The sequence below is a fragment of the Aquarana catesbeiana genome, linkage group LG02, assembly GCF_042186555.1.
Source record: "Aquarana catesbeiana isolate 2022-GZ linkage group LG02, ASM4218655v1, whole genome shotgun sequence".
Taxonomy (NCBI): domain Eukaryota; kingdom Metazoa; phylum Chordata; class Amphibia; order Anura; family Ranidae; genus Aquarana; species Aquarana catesbeiana.
This window is the reverse complement of record NC_133325.1, coordinates 807,227,478-807,249,703: the sequence shown is the minus strand read 5'-3', so window position 1 is coordinate 807,249,703 and position 22,226 is coordinate 807,227,478. Positions and strand designations below refer to the sequence as shown.

Sequence of the window (22,226 nt, the reverse complement as noted above, 5' to 3'; positions counted from 1 at the left end):
AGGGGGTACTCTGATGGGAGTACCTCGTGTATGGGGTTGCTCTGATTGGTGCAGCTGATAAAGAGGGTATTGTGAGGGGGCACCTGATATATGGGGTACTCTGATGTAGGCATGTGATAAAAAGGGACACTCTGATGTGGCATCTGATCAAGGGGCACTCTGATGGGGGCATCTGATGTATGGGGGCACGGTGATGGAAAGGGGGCGCTGTAATAGGGACACCTGAAGGTAAGGAGGCACTGTAATTGGGACACCTGATGGAAAGAGGGGAAGTGTAATGGGTACTGTGATGGAAAGGGGGCACTGTGATGGGGACACCTGATAGAAAGGGGGCACTGTGATGGGGACATCAAACAACTGCTTAGCAAATATAAAAAAAGTCCCCCCTCCCTCCCCCAATGACTGTATTGTACTGCACAGTGTTGGGGTGTTGGTGGCCTCTCAGTCTGATCTTGGGCTGTATGTACAAGCTGAAGACATGTGGGCGGAGCCTGTTTTGGGTAATTCATTTTACTTATGAACCATTCTGAGGCAGGCCCCGCCCACATGTCTGCAGCTTAGAAACTCAGCAGGTGATTGGTGACTGGAATTGCAGCACAGGTCTATTGCTGGGTGGACTGGGGGGAGGAGGTGGGGTCATTATTTCCTGTTAGTAAGGTATTTGCCTGATGTTGACTTCTGGTTTTTGTTTTATATTAGAGCTACACTTTATTGGTAAAAGGCAGAGCGGGAAATTCACAATTTTATTTACTAATATTTCATCTTTTATATATTTTAAGGGGAAAAAAGAAAACAGACTTATAAAACAAAGGATCTCTGCACCGTCGGACTGTTGACTGCAGTAAAGAGTGGTGAGTTCTCAGGATTTTTCAATAATGTTTCCTTCCTACTACAGATACATCCTAAATATAGAACCATTTATCCAACTGTCCAACCAGAGCCTCTGGTTTATAGACCAGATATATCCTAAATATAGAACCATTTATCCAACTGTCCATCCAGAGCCTCTGGTTTATAGACCAGATATATCCTAAATATAGAACCGTTTATCCAACTGTCCAACCAGAGCCTCTGGTTTATAGACCAGATATATCCTAAATATAGAACCGTTTATCCAACTGTCCAACCAGAGCCTCTGGTTTATAGACCAGATACATCCTAAATATAGAACCATTTATCCAACTGTCCAACCAGAGCCTCTGGTTTATAGACCAGATACATCCTAAATATAGAGCCATTTATCCAACTGTCCATCCAGAGCCTCTGGTTTATAGACCAGATACATCCTAAATATAGAGCCATTTATCCAACTGTCCATCCAGAGCCTCTGGTTTATAGCCTGGATAGATCTGGCCAAAGGCAGCAATGACATGATGGATCCTGTGGCCACTGCGGCAAGAAGGCCTGAAGAAGAGGCCCCTTAAAAAATATTTGTATTAAATAAGATATTTCTCTCAATAAGTTAAATTATAAAAATATCCAACAAAACACGTAACTAGAGAAAGGGAATTAAAAGCAAAGAGAAAGGTATGGAAGTATAAAAGATAAAAAAAACAGACAGTCTACGGAATATTTTTCCTTCCCTTGTTTTAGTAATCACCAACTAAGGCTACTTTCACACTGGGGCGTTGGGGGCTTCGGCATTAAAGCGCGCTATTTTTAGCGGCGCTTTACCGTCGTTCTTGCGGCCCTTTTCGGACGCTAGCAGGGCGCTTTTAACCCCCGCTAACGGACGAAAAAGGGTTAAATGGTTAAATGCGCCCGCAAAGCGCCGCTGCAGCAGCGCTTTACTGGCACTTCAGCGGCACTGCCCATTGACTTCAATGGGCAGGGACGCTGTAGGAGTGGTGTATACACCGCTCCTACAGCGCCTCAAAAATGTGGCTTGCAGGACTTTTTTTGGTATCTCGCCAGCGCACCGCTCCAGCGTGAAAGAACTCGGGCTTTCACACTGGAGTGAGAGAGGCTCTTTACAGGCGCTATGCAGGCGCTATTTTTAGTGCTATAGTGCCTGTAAAGCTCCTCAGTGTGAAAGCAGCCTTATAGATCACCTTCTGCCATGAGGGCCACGCAATCATTGCCAAAGGGCCACATGTGGCGCCCAGGTCACAGGTTGGACACCATGGGATTGGTCACATTCAGCTGGACTGGTCCTGCAATTTCGAAGTTGCTCTGCTGCTCATCCAAATATCTTCCTTATGAGTGTCAGGAACATACCCCAGCATTTATAGCCACACATGTCTAACCCGTTGGAGCCGGCACCTCCCGGCCCTGTACAGGGTTTAGGATGCCGGGAGGTGGGGTGGGGTTTATGATCATGTGACCGCCGTGATTGGCTGTCACAGCAGTCACACGATCAGAAAAGAGATCAGGAGCTTTCTGATAGCTGCCGGTAACCGTGCTGGGAGCGCGCAGGGTGTGCACTCCCGGCACAGCTGTATTCACAGTGATGCATGCAAATATGTGGCCGCTCTGCGCCATGGTCACACGCCGAAAGGCCACATATTTGTGCCAAATCCATGCAACTCAAACAATGAACTCCCGCCCCAGACTGCATAGCATTATAGTGATTGGGTTATGGAAAGTTCACACACTTTCACATATCCAGTTATGTTTGTGGTCAATCAACATCTGCCTTGACACATTCTATGGCAATTGGATGAAAGTGACTTAGTGACCCTTAGTGAGTGTCTGTTGCTGCTCCCTGCCTGTAGCATGGATGAGCAACCCTCTTCCTCTATAGTCTCCCCACTCTCTTCCTCTATGATCTCCCCACTCTCTTCCTCTATGATCTCCTCACTCTCTTCCTCTATGGTCGCCCCACTCTCTTCCTCTATGATCTCCCCACTCTCTTCCTCTATGATCTCCCCACTCTCTTCCTCTATGGTCTCCCCACTCTCTTCCTCTATGGTCTCCCCACTCTCTTCCTCTATGATCTCCCCACTCTCTTCCTCTATGGTCACCCCACTCTCTTCCTCTATGGTCGCCCCATTCTCTTCCTCTATGGTCGCCCCACTCTCTTTCTCTATGATCTCCCCACTCTCTTCCTCTATGGTCTCCCCACTCTCTTCCTCTATGGTCTCCCCACTCTCTTCCTCTATGGTCGCCCCACTCTCTTCCTCTATGGTCTCCCCACTCTCTTCCTCTATGGTCGCCCCACTCTCTTCCTCTATGGTCGCCCCATTCTCTTCCTCTATGGTCGCCCCACTCTCATTCTCTATGATCTCCCCACTCTCTTCCTCTATGGTTGCCCCACTTTCTTCCTCTATGGTCTCCCCACTCTCTTCCTCTATGGTTGCTCCACTCTCTCTTCCTCTATGGTCTCCCCACTCTCTTCCTCTATGATCTTCCCACTCTCTTCCTCTATGGTCGCCCCACTCTCTTCCTCTATGGTCTCCCCACTCTCTTCCTCTATGGTCGCCCCACTCTCTTCCTCTATGGTCGCCCCATTCTCTTCCTCTATGGTCGCCCCACTCTCTTCCTCTATGGTCGCCCCACTCTCTTCCTCTATGGTCTCCCCACTCTCTTCCTCTATGGTCTCCCCACTCTCTTCCTCTATGGTCGCCCCACTTTCTTCCTCTATGATCTCCCCACTCTATTCCTCTATGGTTGCTCCACTCTCTCTTCCTCTATGGTCTCCCCACTCTCTTCCTCTATGGTCTCCCCACTCTCTTCCTCTATGGTCGTCCCACTCTCTTCCTCTATGGTCACCCCACTTTCTTCCTCTATGGTCTCCCCACTCTCTTCCTCTATGGTTGCTCCACTCTCTCTTCCTCTATGGTCTCCCCACTCTCTTCCTCTATGAAATTCCCACTCTCTTCCTCTATCGTCGCCCCACTCTCTTCCTCTATGGTTGCCCCACTCTCTTCCTCTATGGTCGTCCCACTCTCTTCCTCTATGGTCACCCCACTTTCTTCCTCTATGGTCTCCCCACTCTCTTCCTCTATGGTTGCTCCACTCTCTCTTCCTCTATGGTCTCCCCACTCTCTTCCTCTATGAAATTCCCACTCTCTTCCTCTATGGTCGCCCCACTCTCTTCCTCTATGGTTGCCCCACTCTCTTCTTCTACTTCCTCTATGGTCGCCCCACTCTCTTCCTCTATGGTCTCCCCACTCTCTTCCTCTATGGTCTCCCCACTCTCTTCCTCTATGGTCGCCCCACTCTCTTCCTCTATGGTCTCCCCACTCTCTTCCTCTATGGTCGCCCCACTCTCTTCCTCTATGGTTGCCCCACTCTCTTCCTCTATGGTCTCCCCACTCTCTTCCTCTACTTCCTCTATGATCGCCCCACTCTCTTCCTCTATAGTCTCCCCACTCTCTTCCTCTATGGTCGCCCCACTCTATTCTTCTATGGTCTCATCACTCTCTTCCTCTATGGTCTCCCCACTCTCTTCCTCTATGGTAACCCCACTCTCTTCTACTATGGTCGCCCCACTACTTTCTTCCTCTATGCATAAGAAGGGAGGACCCCCACCATGCCAACATCCATGACTGTATAAAAAGGATTGAGCGAGTAGAAACTTTCTCAAAGAAAAAAAGGACTTTGTGGGCAGAATGAATATAAAAATAAACATCTTTATTACAAAAATACAAAAAAGGAAATAGATACAAAAATATAACAACAACTACAGATACCCAAATAACCAGGCAAGGAGGCATGGATCCTTTCAAAGAGTTGAAGAACAGTCCATTATGTAAATATATATATCGAAAAATGGGGTCCATGAACTCCTCCACGCTCGTTAGTCAACGCATTTCGCATCAAATTGCTTCCTTAGGACAAAAATGGGTGCTGATTGACTCAAAATCAGGTACTGGGCAACACCACACAAGACAGACAAAAGGAGAGCTGAAACATCCTTTCAACAGGCTGAAAATCCAAAGGCTATCGCCATTTACAAGCCCATATAGGGCCCCCAGATTGATGGAAATCTGCCCTCTATGGTGACTGGGACAAGGATCTGAAGGCCCTATATGGGCTTGCAAATGCCGATAACCTTTGGATTTTCGGACTGTTGAAAGAAATTTTTAGCTCTATTTTTGTCCGTCTTGTGGGGTGTCGCCCAGTACCTGATGTTCAGGGTCAATCAGCACCTACCCATTTTTGTCCTGAGGAAGCAACTTCATGCAAAACGCGTTGATTAACGAGCTTGGAGGAGTTCATGGACCCCATTTTTCGATATATATACATTCTTTTTACATAATGGACTGTTCTTGAACTTTTTGAAAGGATCCATGCCTCCTTGAGTGGATATTTTGGTATCCGTTGACCTTGTCCAGTTGAGAGTGTTGGAGTTTGTTACATTTTTGTGTCTATTTCATTTTTTTTGTAATAAAGACATATTTTTATATTCATTCTGCCTCATGTTGTGCCCACAAAGTCCTTATTTTCTTTGATAGAGTTTCTACTCCCTCCACCCTTTTTATATCTCTTCCTCTATGGTCACCCCATTCTCTTCCTCTATGGTCGCCCCACTCTCTTCCTCTATGTTCACCCCACTCTCTTCCTCTATGGTTTCCCACTCTCTTCCTCTATGGTTTCCCACTCTCTTCCTCTATGGTCACCCCATTCTCTTCCTCTATGGTCACCCCACTCTCTTCCTCTATGTTCACCCCACTCTCTTCCTCTATGGTTTCCCACTCTCTTCCTCTATGGTCACCCCATTCTCTTCCTCTATGTTCACCCCACTCTCTTCCTCTATGGTTTCCCACTCTCTTCCTCTATGGTTTCCCACTCTCTTCCTCTATGGTTTCCCACTCTCTTCCTCTATGGTCACCCCATTCTCTTCCTCTATGGTCACCCCACTCTCTTCCTCTATGTTCACCCCACTCTCTTCCTCTATGGTTTCCCACTCTCTTCCTCTATGGTCACCCCATTCTCTTCCTCTATGTTCAGTCCACTCTCTTCCTCTATGGTCACCCCACTCTCTTCCTCTATGTTCACCCCACTCTCTTCCTCTATGGTTTCCCACTTTCTACCTCTATGGTCACCCCATTCTCTTCCTCTATGGTTTCCCACTCTCTTCCTCTATGGTCATCAAGCTCTCTTCCTCTATGGTCATCCCACTCTCTTCCTCTGTGGTGTCCCACTCTCTTCCTCTATGGTCGCCCCACTCTCTTCCTCTATGGTCACCCCACTCTCTTCCTCTATGGTCTCCCCACTCTCTTCCTCTATGGTCGCCCCACTCTCTTCCTCTATGGTCGCCCCACTCTCTTCCTCTATGGTCACCCCACTCTCTTCCTCTATGGTCACCCCACTCTCTTCCTCTATGGTCACCCCACTCTCTTCCTCTATGGTCGCCCCACTCTCTTCCTCTATGGTCATCAAGCTCTCTTCCTCTATAGTCTCCCCACTCTCTTCCTCTTAAATGGGATAATAATAAAGCTGCTTTGCTGGTGATACTGATGGAGTTATTGCAAACAAATTTTCAAAGGCTTTTTTTTCTAGTGAAATCAAGATTAATATTATTATGCTTTTTTTGGGGGGGGGGGGGCAAGTTACCACAACACCATTATCCAGTAGTTTTTAAGATCAAAGATACAACAATGTTGGTGTCCCTTGTCAATTTTACATTGTATTTTCTTAAATGCAACTGCCTACTCCCAAAATGTCATTTGAAGTAAAACACATAGCCAAGTATTATTCTACACATTTTTTATTATTGTGCATTAAAAAAAAGAAAACAAATAAAATTAGACATGCTATCTGTCAATAGAACTTAACCAAAAAGTGCATTCTATGCATCCAAAAATATAGAAAATATACCAAATTAAATCATTATTATTTAACCAAAAAATAAAATAAAAGCCTCATGCATGTGTCCTGCTTCTTAATATAGGGGGTCAACAATGCCAAGAGTTGGTGAAAGCAGGGGTCTGTCATCCGGAGATAATTCAGAAAATTATCCGGATTATTCTCCTGGAGCTCCCGCAGCAAAGGCATATAACATAATTGGTCACCATTAATAAAGCAACCAATTTTTGGTCCAAGAACTCCTCCTTCTCCTGTTCCTGGACTGGACTTGGGTCAAAGCAATAACTAAGGCCAATAATAAATAACGCATTATCTCCTCCGATTCCGCAACATGTCTGGTTGACGAATGGCCGTTCAGAAACTAAATGAAAAGCGCTAAAATGAAAAGCGCGAAATGAAAAGCGTGAAATGAAAAGCAGGAATCAACACTCGCCAAACTTCTACTAACATGAAATTAGCAGAAGGAGCCCAAAGGGGGGTGCTAAAGAGCTGAAAAACCACATAGTACGTCACTACGTTCGTGTTTGTTGGCCGACAATTCCTTGCGGTTTGTATGCAAGGCAAAATCCACACGCCTTTGGACAAAAGTCTGAGGGTTTGTCTGTGGAAAATACAATCGGGTGTATAAGGCTTTAGACTGGGATGCCATTAAAGTTCATGTGCGTGTAAAGGCAGGCGTCCCAATACTTTTGACAATATAATGTGTGTATCACATTTTGACAGAATTACTTACCTCAGCTGACTGTTAGCTCTCAGCACCAGGATACCTTACTTTCTTGCAAAATTTGATTACTATGGCTATCCTATGCAGATGATGCCCGAAAGACAACATTCTTGCACATCTTCAATATAATATTGTCCTGCATGAGTTTTATCAAATGTGCTTCAAGCCGGTCTGTGACTTATCAAATGTCACCTCCTGTGACTGCCCACCACAGACATGAGGTTTAAATCTGAATGTTTTTTTGGCAATGTGTTCAATACGAGTTCCTTTGTTTGGGCTTCCTCAGACCTTATTATTGACACAGCTGCAAATCTATGGTGGCAGGTAATCAAAACCTAATCCCTACCTGAGACCTTCAATATGCAGATAATGGCTTTGAGCCCCTAAAGTTTGGCACACATGGGCTGAACATTGACCGGTTAAAACAGAAACCAGCCGACATTTGGCCCGTTTGTACACCAGCCTGTTCGACAGGAAACGGCCTAATGGCTTCTGTCGAAGGGGCATGCTGGAAAACTGACCACATTCAATAATTGATGTCAGCCAATGGCTGTGAGCGCTGACCGGTGTGTTCTGGCGGAGGGGCAGTCTCCCTGTCAGAACACAATAGCTCAGCGGGGGAGATTGCTGCACTAACATTGGATAGTTAGTACAGTGGTTCCTCCCGAGCTCCACATTTTTTTTTTTCATTCAGCCCGATGGGTTGACAATGTGTACTAGGCATTAGAAAAAATTCTTACACTTCTCTTCCCAGATATGTCTAAAACCATATCACTCTGACTAATAAAGAGGCCACATTATATAGGGGTCAAGTCAATATTTCCATGTTGAATGCTCCAAGCTTGGAGGTTCCAGAAGCACTATGGGTAAAGAAAAGCTATATGATGGCAACTCTTGGTTTTGGCTTTCGATACTATTCCAATGTAAGTTTTTAGATAGGACCATTCAATGATTGACTAATATTTCTTCTTTCACATGTTTGAGAAGAAACAGAAGTCAGGAATAATGTGCAACCAGAAGTGAAGAGTGAGAGTTCCTCATTGGATGCCCCAGGAACAGGTGGGTGTCAGGGAATGGTGGGTGTTGGTGGGTCACATTTCTGAAAGTGTCCGAGGTAAGAATTGATAATGAGCCAACCAATCACAGCAATCAGAGTCTCTCTATAATGTTCAAGAGGATGAAAATGAGACTCTGGTTGGCTGTCATGGTTGACTATCTAAGATGCCTTTATGAATGAGTTCAATTGTGAGGAAGATATCTATGTTTGTATCACACTATCACAGAATTACACCTTAGATCATCAGACTTTGCTTAGCACTAGTATATGTTACTTCCTCTGAGAGATTAATTAGTTTTGGATGAGAGCAACATTTCGTTGAACTAAGATTTAGCTTGAAACGTGGCTTTAGCGCAGTTCTGCCATATGGATTTAGAAGACTTGCTCCCTGCTGTCCTCTGCCAGGTGCCCCCGGACAACCTTCTTCTGAACTGCTTTACCCTTTACTCATCTGACTGTTCTACAGTTTCCTTCCTCTCAAAGATCGATGAGTACGGCTATCCCATGCAGATGATGGCTTCCAGTTCCAAAAGACAAAATACTTAAACCTTTCTAATAAATGTAATTAAAAAGATTATTCTGACTACTAAAGAGGCCATATTGTAGAAGGTGTAACGGAACGTCCCACACTCCACTTCAGTACTTCTGTTATATACCGTTTCCTAAGCTCTGGAACACGAGACCAGTGGATCTGGCTACGTTACCCCAAGAACTAGGCAGTACCAGTTTTGGCGTGAACTAGAATAAGAACTGTTCATTTGAACAAAGGCACACACAGATATACACTCAGGGGACAATCCCCCCTTCTTTGCATAATGACACAGGGCGGGGTAAACTTTACCTCCACCAGTAGCATGACATAGGTGTATTCAAATTTCCAATACTAGATTATCTTTGGGAGTGGCTGCTGGAAGAAATCCCCCCTCCCCTCTCATAGCTAATCCACATAGACATATACATCCCATAATAGGTTGCTCCCAAGGCAGACACAAACAATAGAACAATGGGATACAGCCACACCTCAAACGATCGAGTAAAAGTATACAACAGTCCCAAGTGCAAGAGCCCCTTCCTTCTTTCAACACAAACCACACATATAGAACCCAGGATAACAGGGGTAAAAGGAAATGCTGAGTCCAGTGTGGTTGTACGGTGAGTCTGGTTAGTGTGTCTGGTTAGACACAGAGTGACTTACACATAGGAGGTGCCGGAGGAGCTGGACAAAGAGTTTCCCGAGCTCTCCAAACTAAGATGGATTCCACAAGCCCCCCGCCCAAAGTGACTCCCATCACAGAAGGGTCATTTCAATATGTTCCTGTTGAGTGCTCCAAGTTTGGAGGTTCCATAAACACTATGGGGTGGAATAGACTGAGTACTCTGCAAGTGCAGTTTCTCCAGAGCTTAGTAAATGACGGGGAAGCTCTGCTGACTTGCATATAGACATGTGCGATTCCTTTCCTTACAAATCGAAATTCGCACAAAATTTTTGTTTTTTCAGATGTATCCGAATTGCAAAATCATAATTGTAACGAATTTCAATGAATATTAAATAAATTATAACGAAAAACGAATTATCCGAATTTGAATTGGAAAATGTATCTGAATTCAAAATGGAGACATACTGCAATTAAATACAGTAAGGTATAAAAATGAAATAAGATGATGATTTAAGGTATAAAAATGAAATAAGATAATGATTCCTACTTGGGCTGCTTTATAGAATAGAATAAAATATAATATAATATAATAGAACAGAATAGAATAGAATAAAATAAATTAGAAAAGAATAGAATAGAATAAAACAGAGTAGAAAATAATAGTATAGAATAAAACAGGTTAGAATAGAAAATAATAAAACAGAATAGAAAAGAATAGAAAATAATACAATAGAATAAAACAGAATAGAAAATAAAGAAATACAATAGAATAAAATCGAATAAATATATCTGTCTTCCAAGATTTTAAGTTCAAATAAATTAGAATTTCAAGTCAATTTGAAAATAATGAATGTGACGGACCCCTCGTACTCAAGATGAGTCCGCCCGTCGTAAATGCTTCCTCTGTCCAGATCAGACTGGGGTTCTCGGTCACCCTGTGCCCCTAATGGACACAGAGTGATTTACACATAGGTGGGGACGGGGGAGCTGGACAAGAAGTTTCCAGAGCTCTACAACACACGATCCAAGCTCCCTCAGAGCACCCAGTCATTAGCCGTAGCTCAGTGTAGGGTGAAAACAACAGACTGTTTATTCAAACACATGTAACAACAGATTTACAACTCAGGGATAATCCCCCTCCCCCTTGGAGATTCAGGGCAGGGCAAACTGTTCAATCCGCAATAAGGAACACAGAGGCATTGAAACATGTGAACAATAGAACATCTTATCAGCAGGGAGGGCTGTTGGAGGAATTCCCCCCTCCCCTCTCCGCCCTGCCCCCCGGTTTACATGCCAGGAACACCAATAAAAACATCCATCCCATAATACACTTCTCCTAAGGCAGACAGACACAACAGAACAATGGGACACAGCCACACCCCCACGAGTCCAACAGCATGGGACAACACACAATATATACATCTATACAACATTCCAGTGTGACTGTACAGTGAGTCCGACTATTACAGATCAGACTGGGGTTCTCGGTCACCCTGTGCCCCTAATGGACACAGGGTGATTTACACATAGGAGGGGCCGGGGGAGCTGGACAAGAAGTTTCCAGAGCTCTACAAGGTAAGCTGAGTTCCACAAGCCCCCCACCCAAAGTGACTCTCGTCACAATGAATATACAAAATGAATCCAAATATAGGAAACAAATTCTGAATACGAATCATTCTAACATAAGGGATGAATCCGAAACTAAACAATATTTTCTGTGGTGCACATCTCTAAACCTCCATGGGTCACACAGGAGGAAAGTTATATGAAGGCAACTCTGGGATTTGGCTTTTAATACACTTTAATGTGTGTCCATAGAGGGACTCTTTACGTAAATTGTTAGAGAGAACACTTCACACGTTCACTGACTAATATTTCATCTTTCACATGTTTTAAGAAGAAACAGAAGCTGGGAACGATGTGAAACCAGAAGAGAAGAGATCTTCTTTGGACGCACCCACAACAGGTGGGTGTCAGGGAATGGCGGGTGATGGTGTGTCTCTGGGTGACATTTCTGAAAGTGTCTGAGGCCATCATTGATGATCCAACCAATCACAGCAATTAGTGTCTCTCTATAATATTCAAGAGGATCAAAGTGAGACTTGGCTGTCACATGGCAGACGGTCTCAGATGGTTTCCCGAATGGGTTCAGTTGTGAGAGAGATACATACATTTGTATTACATTATCATAGAATTACACTTACCTTGTCTGATGATTATTTTCCCCAAGATATGTTACCTAGCCCCCCTCCCCCGCCGAGTACATCTTTCAAAGTAACTAAATATGGCTATCCCATGCAGACCATGGCTTCCAGTTCTGCTAAACTAAATTCTTGTACCTTTTTGATCAAATATTATTCTGCCTAATAAAGAGGCCATATTGTGTAGAAGGATCAGGTCAATATTTCCATGTTGAATGCTCCAGGTTTGGGGCTTCTTGAAAACACTATTGGTCATAAGGGAAAGTTATATGAAGGCACCTCTAGGTTGTGGCTTCCAATACACTTTAGTGGGGACGATTTCAATGTAAATTATTGAAGAAGAGGACAATTCACACAATAATTGACTAATATTTCTTCTTTCACATGTTAAAGCGGAGTTCCGCCCACTTTTGAGTGGTGGTCTTAAATGAAAGACCACCTCTCCACCCCTCGTTTTTGGCTTGTTAAAATTTTTTTTTTCTTTCTTACCTTTTTATGAAATACAGCCTGCACTTCCAATCCATCCAGTCTGCGGCGCAGGACGTCATATCCTCTTCTTCGGTGAGCCCCCCCAAGGTCTTCTGGGACATGTGTGTGTCCCAGAAGACAGCCAGCCATTCACAAAGCGCCGTGCGACTTGCGCATGCACAGTAGGAAATGGGCAGTGAAGCCGCAAGGCTCCACTGCCTGTTTCCCTTAATTAGAATGGTAGCACCGGCACCCGATCTGAAGGATGGATCGGCCTCGGGGGGCGCATCACGGGCTCCCTGGACAGGTAAGTGTCCTTATTAAAAGTCAGCAGCTACAGTGTTTGTAGCTGCTGACTTTAAAAAAAAATAAAGAATTTGCGGGTGGAACACCGTTTTACACTTCCATACTGGGCCAATTCTGGCAATCCACTCCTACATTAAATTTTTTTTCTAGAAAATTACTCAGAACCCCCAAACAATATATACCGTATTTATCGGCGTATAACACGCACCCCAATTTAGGAGGGAATTTTAAGGAAAAAAAAACTTTTAGGAGGGAAGTTGAAGGGAAAAAAAACTTACATTTAAATGCCCATCATTGCAGCCTTCTCAGTGCAGCCTTGTCAGTGCAGCCTTCCCCAGTGCAGCCTTGTCAGTGCAGCCATGTCAGTGCAGCCTTGTCAGTGCAGCCTTCCCCAGTGCAGCCTTGTCAGTGCAGCCATGTCAGTGCAGCCTTGTCAGTGCAGCCTTCCCCAGTGCAGCCTTGTCAGTGCAGCCTTCCCCAGTGCAGCCTTGCCCCAGTGCAGCCTTGCCCCAGTGATCCCTGCCATTCTGGGCTTCAAAATCGCCGACCGCGATTTGAAAATGGCGCTGCTGGCGCCGAAATACACAGAGCCGGTCCTCGGCTCTTCCCGGCGGCTCTCATTCACTTTCGGCTCCACTCGTAGTCCCGAGCGGAGCTATCCGAACCTAGCCGAGTAGGTTCGGATAGCTCCGCTCGGGACTACGAGTGGAGCCAAAAGTGAATGAGAGCCGCCGGAAAGAGCCGAGGACCGGCTCTATGTATTTCGGCGCCGACGGCGCCATTTTCAAATCGCGGTCGGCGATTTTGAAAATGTGACAGCTCGAGATCGCAGGGGATCGGCGTATAACAAGCACCTGTGATTTTCCCCTGATTTTAAGGGGAAAAAAGTGCGTGTTATATGCCGATAAATACGGTATTTTTTTAGCAGAAACCCTAGGGAATAAAAAGGCGGTCGTTGCAACCTTTTATGTCACACAGTATTTGCGCAACAACTTTTCAAACGCGTTTTTTATTGAGGGAAATAAAAAATGAATTATTAAAGCAAAATTCCAAAGTTATCCCAATTTTTTGTTGTATAATGTGAAAGATGATGTTACGCCAAGTAAAAAGATACCTAATATGTCACGCATTAAAATTGCGCATGCTTGTGGAATGGTGCCAAACTTCGGCACTTAAAAATCTCCATAGGCGACGCTTTAACATTTTTTGCAGGTTACCAGTTTAGAGTTACAGAGGAGGTCTTGGGAAAGAATTATTGCTCTCGCTCTAACGTTTGCGGCGATACCTCACATGTGTGCTTGGAACGCTGTTTACATATGTGGGCATAACGTACGTATGCGCTCGCTTCTGCGTGCGAGCACGTGGGGACAGGGGGCGCTTTAACATTTATTTTTTTATTGTTTATTTTATTTTTACACTTTCTCTTAAAATTCTTTTTTTTTTTAACACGTTTATTCCTATTACAAGGAATGTAAACATAGTGCATGACAGGTCCTCTTTATGGAAAGATAACATCATGCCCGGCCTCCAAAAGTCATAGAGGCTGCTGGGGACCATCTGGCGTGCAGTATTCTCTATGGCAAACTTCCGCGAGTGGTGGATTCCTTCTCCGGTTTGCCGGTAGAAGCGGGGGGGGGGGGGACGTTTCAACAGAGGGGAACCCTGAAAATAATTATCCAGTCTCGGAGAACCCCTGCTAAAAATTAAAAATCTACAACTCTTGGTACATTGGTGTGATGGTCAGTGGGAAGAAGTGCTCCTTACACTTGTGGTTATTGGGATGAATTACCCCCTTACAGATAGCTAAAAAGATCATTGATGTCATTGAGAACTTACCTGAAAGGCAGAAATTGACCATTGCTCAAGGAACCCCTAGCAACCTCTGGAGGAACCCAAGGATTCCACGAAACCCCGGTTGAGAAATCCTGCTCTATAGTGTTCAAGAGAATGAAAGTGAGACTCTGGTTGGCCGTCACGGTTGACCAGGGCTGGTGCAAGGATTTTTTTCTAGAATCTCCTGGAAAGAAGTGGGAGGTCTCAGTGATGCTGCCTGTGAGTCACCCAGCTCTGCCTGAGTAACTCCCAACCCAGATCAAAACCAACAGGCTTGGCGGCCAGCCAAACCTGCTAAAATGCACCCACTCTATCTAAAATTCCCATCTACCCACATCTAGCAACCTAAAGGGTGCTACGCTAATATTTCATCTTTCACATGTTTTAAGGAGATACAAAAGCTGAGAATGATGTGAAATCAGAAGTCAAGAGATCTTCTTTGGATGCACCAGAAACAGGTGGGTGTCAGGGAATGGTGGGTGTCAGGGAATGGTGGGTGTCAGGGAATGGTGGGTGTTGGTGTGTCTCTGGGTGACCTTTTTGAAAGTGTTTGAGGCAAGAATTGATGTCCGAACAAATCACAGTAGCAGAGTCTCTCTATTCTGTTTTAAAGGATAAAAGTGAGACTCTGGTTGGCTGTCACTGTCAGGACCTGGATCACCTGCTGGTGGCACTGTGGTTGCGGAAGGTTGTAGATCCAATGTCCACCAGCAGGTGTTAACCAGCAGTCAGCAGATCTCAGTAATCAGTCTCCACTTAATGCTATCTGCTGGGAAGGTATTTAGTCCCTCCTCTACCAGTACCCCTTGCTTCAGTGTTTTGCTCGTCTAACCAAATACTGCTTGCCATTTATTCTGACCCAGCTCCTGATCTTGCTCTTGCCCTGCATCCTGTACCCTGAACCCTGCTTCCTTGTATCTGCTCCCCTTGTTCCTGACCAGTCTTGGCTCCCCCTCCACCTTGTATCTCCGGTATTACCCTGTTTAACTTATTTTGTACATATTGTATATCTACTTGAAGACCCGGCCTTTTCCGGCACTTTTTGTTTACAAGTTTCAATCAGTAATTTTAGTTAGAAAATAATTCATAACCCCCAAACATTATATATTTCTCTAGGGAATAAATGGCGATTGTTGCAATTTTTTATGTCACGCGGTATTTGCGCAGCTTTTTTTCAAACACAATTTTTTTTGGAAATAATACATTTTAATTAATTTAAAAAAAGTAAAACACAATATATACATCAAGTAAAAACTTATTACACTATAAAGTCCTCCTCTGTGTCTCTGGTGGAATTTATCCATGTGTCTCCAGCCTTATCCAGAGGGATCATTAGAGCGGAGGGGTGCAAGCCCAGGAACCAATCTGGTTTTCCAAAAGCACATTTTGACCTTCTGTAAAAAGGGGTCAAACACCTCTGGTGGGTTGCCATCTACCTCATGAGCACCCGTGGTGAAGCCACTTGAAGACACGTCTGTCTAGAAGCACTTTCCTATTTTTTGGTGTTGGATATTGTCACATTGTCACGTATGTTTGATTATGATCCCACGTTGTGAGCGCCAACACCTTTACTTATTACTGTGTTTCATTCAGAAGTGATTTTCATCACTTTTTTTAAAGGGGCAGCCACACACATTTTATTTGCGTTTTTTTGGAGCGCCATCACCTGCTATTATGTTACTAAATGTACTTTACTATATATAGTCTGGTCTCAGTTTCCTAAGGGTAGCTACGTAGCTCTGGCCATCCCTACTGCTGATCCCTGACAATCACATGGCAGTACAGACTGTCTCAGATGGTTTCATCAATGGGTTTTGTTGTGAGAGGGATGTATACATTTGTATCACATTATCACACAATTATTTACCTCTGACTGTTCTTAGCCCCAGGAGGATACATCCCTTTAAAGTAACTAATGCCGCGTACACACGACCGGACTTTCCGGCAGAATAAACTCTGACGGTTTTTTCAACGGAGTTTCGACGGAGTTCCGCTGAAACTGTCTTGCATACACACGATCACACCAAAGTCCGACCGTCTAGAACGCGGTGACGTACACCACGTACGACGGGACTAGAAAATGGAAGTGCAATAGCCAGTAGCCAATAGCTTCCGTCTCGTACTTCCTTCAGAGCATGCGTCGTTTCTGGTCTGTCGGAACAGCACACAGACGAGCGGTTTTCCCGATAGGAACCGATTCCATCGGAAAGATTTGAAACATGTTCTATTGCTAGGTCCATCAGAATTTTCGAAATAAAAAGTCAGATGAGACCCACACACGATCAAAATATTTTCTGCCGGAAAGTCCGGTCGTGTGTACGCGGCATAAGTATGGCTATCCCTTGCCGATGATGGCTTCCAGTTCTGAAAGACTGAATTCTTGCATCTCTTCAATAAAATATTGTTCTAACAAAGAAGCCACAATGTGTAGAAGGGTCAAGTCAATATTTTTATGAATAATGCTCCAAGTTTGGGGGTTCCAGAAGCGCTATGGGTCATAAAGGAAAGTTATATGAAGGCAAATCTTGGATTTGCTTTAATAGAGTTTATTGTTGGCAATAGACTATTTCAATGTAAATTATTAAAGAGGACAATTCACATGATTGATGAATATTTCATCTTTTACATGTTTTAAAAAGAAACAGAAGCTGGGAATGATGTGAAATCAGAAGACAAGAGATCTTCTTTGGATACACCAGGAACAGGTGGGTGTCAGGGAACAGGTGGGTGTCAGGGAACAGGTGGGTGTCAGGGAACAGGTGGGTGTCAGGGAACAGGTGGGTATCAGGGAATGGTGGGTGTCAGGGAACAGGTGGGTATCAGGGAATGGTGGGTGTCAGGGAACAGGTGGGTATCAGGGAATGGTGGGTGTCAGGGAACAGGTGGGTATCAGGGAATGGTGGGTGTCAGGGAACAGGTGGGGGTCAGGGAATGGTGGGTGTCAGGGAACAGGTGGGTGTCAGGGAATGGTGGGTGTCAGGGAATGGTGGGTGTCAGGGAATGGTGGGTGTCAGGGAACAGGTGGGTGTCAGGGAACAGGTGGGTGTCAGGGAACAGGTGGGTATCAGGGAATGGTGGGTGTCAGGAAACAGGTGGGTGTCAGGGAATGGTGGGTGTCAGGGAACAGGTGGGTGTCAGGGAATGGTGGGTGTCAGGGAACAGGTGGCTGTCAGGGAACAGGTGGGTGTCAGGGAATGGTGGGTGTCAGGGAACAGGTGGGTGTCAGGGAATGGTGGGTGTCAGGGAACAGGTGGCTGTCAGGGAACAGGTGGGTGTCAGGGAATGGTGGGTGTCTGGGAATGGTGGGTGTCTGGGAATGGTGGGTGTTGGTGTGTCTCTGGGAGACATTTATAAAAGTATTTGAGGCAAAGACTAATAATGTCCCAGCCAATTACAGCAACCAGAGTCTCTCTATTCTGTTTTAGAGCATGAAAGTGAGACTCAGATGCTTTCATGAATGGGTTCAGTTGTGAGAGATACATACATTTGTATCAGATTATCACAGAATTACTTACCTCTGATCATTCCAGGATACGTTACTTAGCCCCCAGGATACATCTTTCAAGCTAAGTATGGCAATCTCATGTAGATAATGACTTCCAGTTCTGAAAAGACTAAAGTCTTGCATGTCTCTCTCAATACACTTGGATATGTGGACATAGACTATTTCATTGTAAATTGTTAGAGGGGACAATCCACGTGTTGATTGATGAATATTTCTTCTTTTCACATGTTTTAAGAAAAAGAAAAACCCGGGAATAATGTGCAACCAGAAGAGAAGAGTTCTTCCTTGGATGCACCAGGGACAGGTGAGTGTCATGGAACGGTGGGTGTTGGTGTGTCTCTGGGTCACATTTCTGAAAGAGTCTCAGAGGCAATCATTGATGATCCAACCAATCACAGCAACCAGAGACTCTCTAAAGTGTATAAATAAAAAATTGCGCTGCGCTTGATTATATACCATAAGGGGTAATACCCAAAATCACTTGAAAAATAAAAAATAAACCATCAAGAACATATTTATACACACTACTTCTCACGTGCAATGTGCATACAATATACATATATATATATGAACAATTTTAAGTGCAATGTGCATACATGTAACTATAATAGTGTTAAAACATATATACTTGTGCACATACTGAATATCAAAATCCAGTGACAAACTGAAAACAAAAAGGTAGCAAGGCTTGCTACCTTTTTGCTTGCTGGAACTCTGACCAAGTGGAACTGGACTAAATGGATGTCTATGGAGCCTCATTGACCTAAAGTGGAGATCGTATCTAGCTTACCATGCATAGCCCAAGGGGTGGCAACACAGCGTGATTTGACACAAGTTAATCACTGTGTCACACGCTCTAAGGTGAGCGCAATCACTTTGGGGGGGCACTGAGGCACATCACGGTTGTCTGCGACACTGGAATTCAGCACACTGGAGGATTTGGACATTTATTGGTTTCTACGGATACGGATGCACATTTCATTTGGATATTTTGGACACTATTATAAGGATTTCACCAAATAGAGATCTCATCAATTGTGTTTTAAGAAGCACTGTGCACTTATATACAATTTGATTTAATATTTAAACCGATAATTGCATGTTGCACTTTATATGAGTTATTGCATGTTTTCAGTTTGTCACTGGATTTTGATATTCAGTATATGCACAAGTATATATGTTTTAACACTATTATATTTACATGTATGCACATTGCACTTAAAATTGTTCATATATATGTATATTGTATGCACATTGCACGTGAGAAGTAGTGTGTATAAATATGTTCTTGATGGTTTATTTTTTATTTTTCAAGTGATTTTGGGTATTACCCCTTATGGTATATAATCAAGCGCAGCGCAATTTTTTATTTATATTCTTTGCACGGTTATGAGTACGTGAACTGCGTTTGCTGCTGGATATTTATCTCTACTAGTATTATTCTTTAACTGTCTGCACACTGAGCATTGGATTATTGTGGCTCGCAAGATTTCTACCTTTTGTTTCTGACTCTCTAAAGTGTGCTAGAGAATGAAAGTGAGACTCCGGTTGGGTGTCGCATGGCAGCACAGATGGTCTCAGATGCTTTCATGAATGAGTTCAGTTATGTTGCTGATGTGGTGATTACACTACTGTATCAGATCCCACCTTTTGTAGTGATTTTTCTACTCTGACACAACGATCTAAGGAAATCCAACAAACAGCGTGCTCATCACTGGGGTAGATTTCCTCCGAAGTTAACCCTTTACACACACCCAGTAGCTGCCATCATGTGTCTTAACAGAAACAAGCACCATTCACAGGATCCCCCATTGCAATTCTTTCCTTTAAGAAATTTCTATAACACTCACTGCCACGCCCAGACAGGAATGTAACAGAGATTTAAACCATGGCAACCCTTCACAAAGGTAAATACACTTTAATTTCTATTTAGAGCATTCAGAGGTTCAGACTAGAACATTTTTTAAATGACATTAATTCTTTGAATCTACTGTATGCCTTTGTAAAGCAATAATCCTTGCAACTTATTTGTATGCTTGGCTATTTGAGGCCGGGTTCATATATCTCCGGCCGCGATTCACACCACGGGGTGCGTCCCTGTTCACCGGTTCAGGTGTGATTCATTTTTTGCCTGAATTTGCATCTGAACCGAACCCAAAGACGCACAGGACCCGTCTAAAATCCATACCGGGGGCCACCCCGGAGCTGTGTAAACCGGCTCTATTGAGAGCTGGCCAGGCTCGCATGCCATGCGAATTGGATGCGGGGAAATCCACATCCAATGTGCATACATTTGAACACAGCCTGAAGCTTTACTGCATGGTTATTTCTCTCGGTCCTTGTGGATACTGTTTGGCAGGACTGGATGATGTGCTGCTAGTGGCACGAGATCTGCTAGTCTACGCTGCATTAACCCTTTCCAACTTATGCACTTTCCAGCAGTCTAGGATATAATCAAATACTTTATGCCTTATGTAATTGCATGGATTATCTAGAGATCTTTTGGATCAAAGTACCTTATCAATATTGGATATCATATTTGATGACCATTTTTTTTTTCAATATTTTAATATTTGTTTAGACGACAACCACCTCTACCTTCTCCCCCTGGATCCTGATCTACTGCTGGAGAGTGACTATCACCTTCTCACCCTGGGCTTCCAGAACTGGCTCAGGTGTGGGGCAGAGGTCTTGGACACTCTGTCTGGTTGCCAGTGCTTCAGCTGGAGAAATTGGTTGTAACTCCACAGTTGCTGCTGGTAGGAAATCCCATGTCCCTTTCAGTTGTTTGGGAGGAAGACCAGCTACATCATCTCTCAGGATGACTGAAACTGCTGTTAGTGCTGGGCAGAGCTCAGTGATGTTCTGCGCTGATACCAGCTCTTCCACTGGGAAGTAAACTGAAAAGTCGGTGGCCTTGCACAAATCCTCCAGGGCCACCGATTGTTGTATGCAGAGGTCAACAGCGCCGTGCCTTGATTCCAGCTCTTCTGCTGGAGGCTCACAGGGTTGTTCCTCCTCAGCAGAAAAGTCTATTAAATCCCCATTCTCTGGAATTGCTGAAAATCCAGGGCATGAGCTGGTGACACTTGGACCTAGTGTCACAACTTCGGCAGGTGACTCCTAATACATAACATCCTCCAATGAAAAGTCAATTAAATCCATGCTTTCTGTGATCTGTGGCTGCTGACTGCTCCATCTCCCGTACCTTTACACGGCTGCTGGACAGACGCATTCCTCCGTCCAAGCTCATCCTGTGCAGAAACAGGTTCCTCAAGGTCAGTCAACACTTGCTGCATCCGCCATAAGAGCTCCGCTTCCATAACTGTGGGTGGTGGTGCGCAAAGCACACTGTTACTCTGCCACATTGCCAACACTTCAGCTAGGATTTCAGAGCTGTCGGTTGGTATTTCCTGATAGTCCCAGGCAAAGGGAGCCTAGACCTGCTGCTGAGCAGAGTCTAGCAGTCATCTGTAGGCGATCTTCAGCTCCCTGTCACATACCTGGTCGAAGGCCTAAGTGCTGAGAGGGCTCCCCTTGCCGCTGAGTGCAGAACACCCCTGGAGGTGGTGCAGGCAATGCAGTGCTCAAAGAAGCATGGGTTACTATTTGAAGTAGTCTGCAGAGCTGATCACAGGATGGCAGCAGGAACAGGCAAGATGTGCTATAGGACAGGTGTCCTTAGCAGTGCTGGGCGTACTTGGCAGCAGGGCAAAACAGGAAGCAGAAGCCAGGCCAAGGGTCATACACAGTGGATCAGTCAGTAGCATAGGCAGGTAGCTGAAACTGGAACAAGCCAGGGTCATACATGGGTAGACAGGCAATAGCAGAGTTGGTGAGCCAAGCCGAGGTCAAACACAGTGGATCAAGCAGAAGCGAAGTCAGAAGTTCAAGCCAGGGGTCAGAGTCAGGAATCAAGGTGAATCAGGTCAAAAGGCAAGCCGGGTCGGTAACAGGATGTCCAAGATCAGGCTACACAGGGCACAGGCACACGGGGGCTGACGACATTTGCCAAATCTCTTAATTCTTCCCTGACACTCCCATTCCTGAACGGCTAGAAACTCCAAATCTTCCTGTACCCAGAGCACTTCTGAGACATTTAGCATCCAGTCTCTGTACTCCAAGATTTCCTCCAAATGCCACTCCAAATCGTTCCCAAAGTCAGGGTCCTTGGACAGCCTCTCGAATAACAGCCCCGGGCCGCCGTAGCCAAAAGCCTTCC

General features: G+C 44.7%; 1 protein-coding gene across 13 annotated transcripts in view; it reads left to right on the top strand.

Annotated features, from left to right (window-relative positions):
* The window catches only part of LOC141129497 (uncharacterized), a 72,661-nt gene that overhangs the window by 33,670 nt on the left and 16,765 nt on the right, over window positions 1–22,226 (top strand). For 3 of the 13 annotated variants that reach the window (XM_073617562.1, XM_073617558.1, XM_073617571.1), the window contains 6 exons: window positions 780–851; window positions 8,462–8,536; window positions 11,589–11,657; window positions 14,889–14,957; window positions 17,136–17,204; window positions 18,240–18,308. In XM_073617562.1, coding sequence (XP_073473663.1) covers window positions 780–851; window positions 8,462–8,536; window positions 11,589–11,657; window positions 14,889–14,957; window positions 17,136–17,204; window positions 18,240–18,308 — 423 coding nt within the window. The remainder of the gene's footprint in view (window positions 1–779; window positions 852–8,461; window positions 8,537–11,588; window positions 11,658–14,888; window positions 14,958–17,135; window positions 17,205–18,239; window positions 18,309–22,226) is intronic. The other 10 variants (XM_073617563.1, XM_073617559.1, XM_073617561.1 and 7 more) reach the window with 10 other exon arrangements.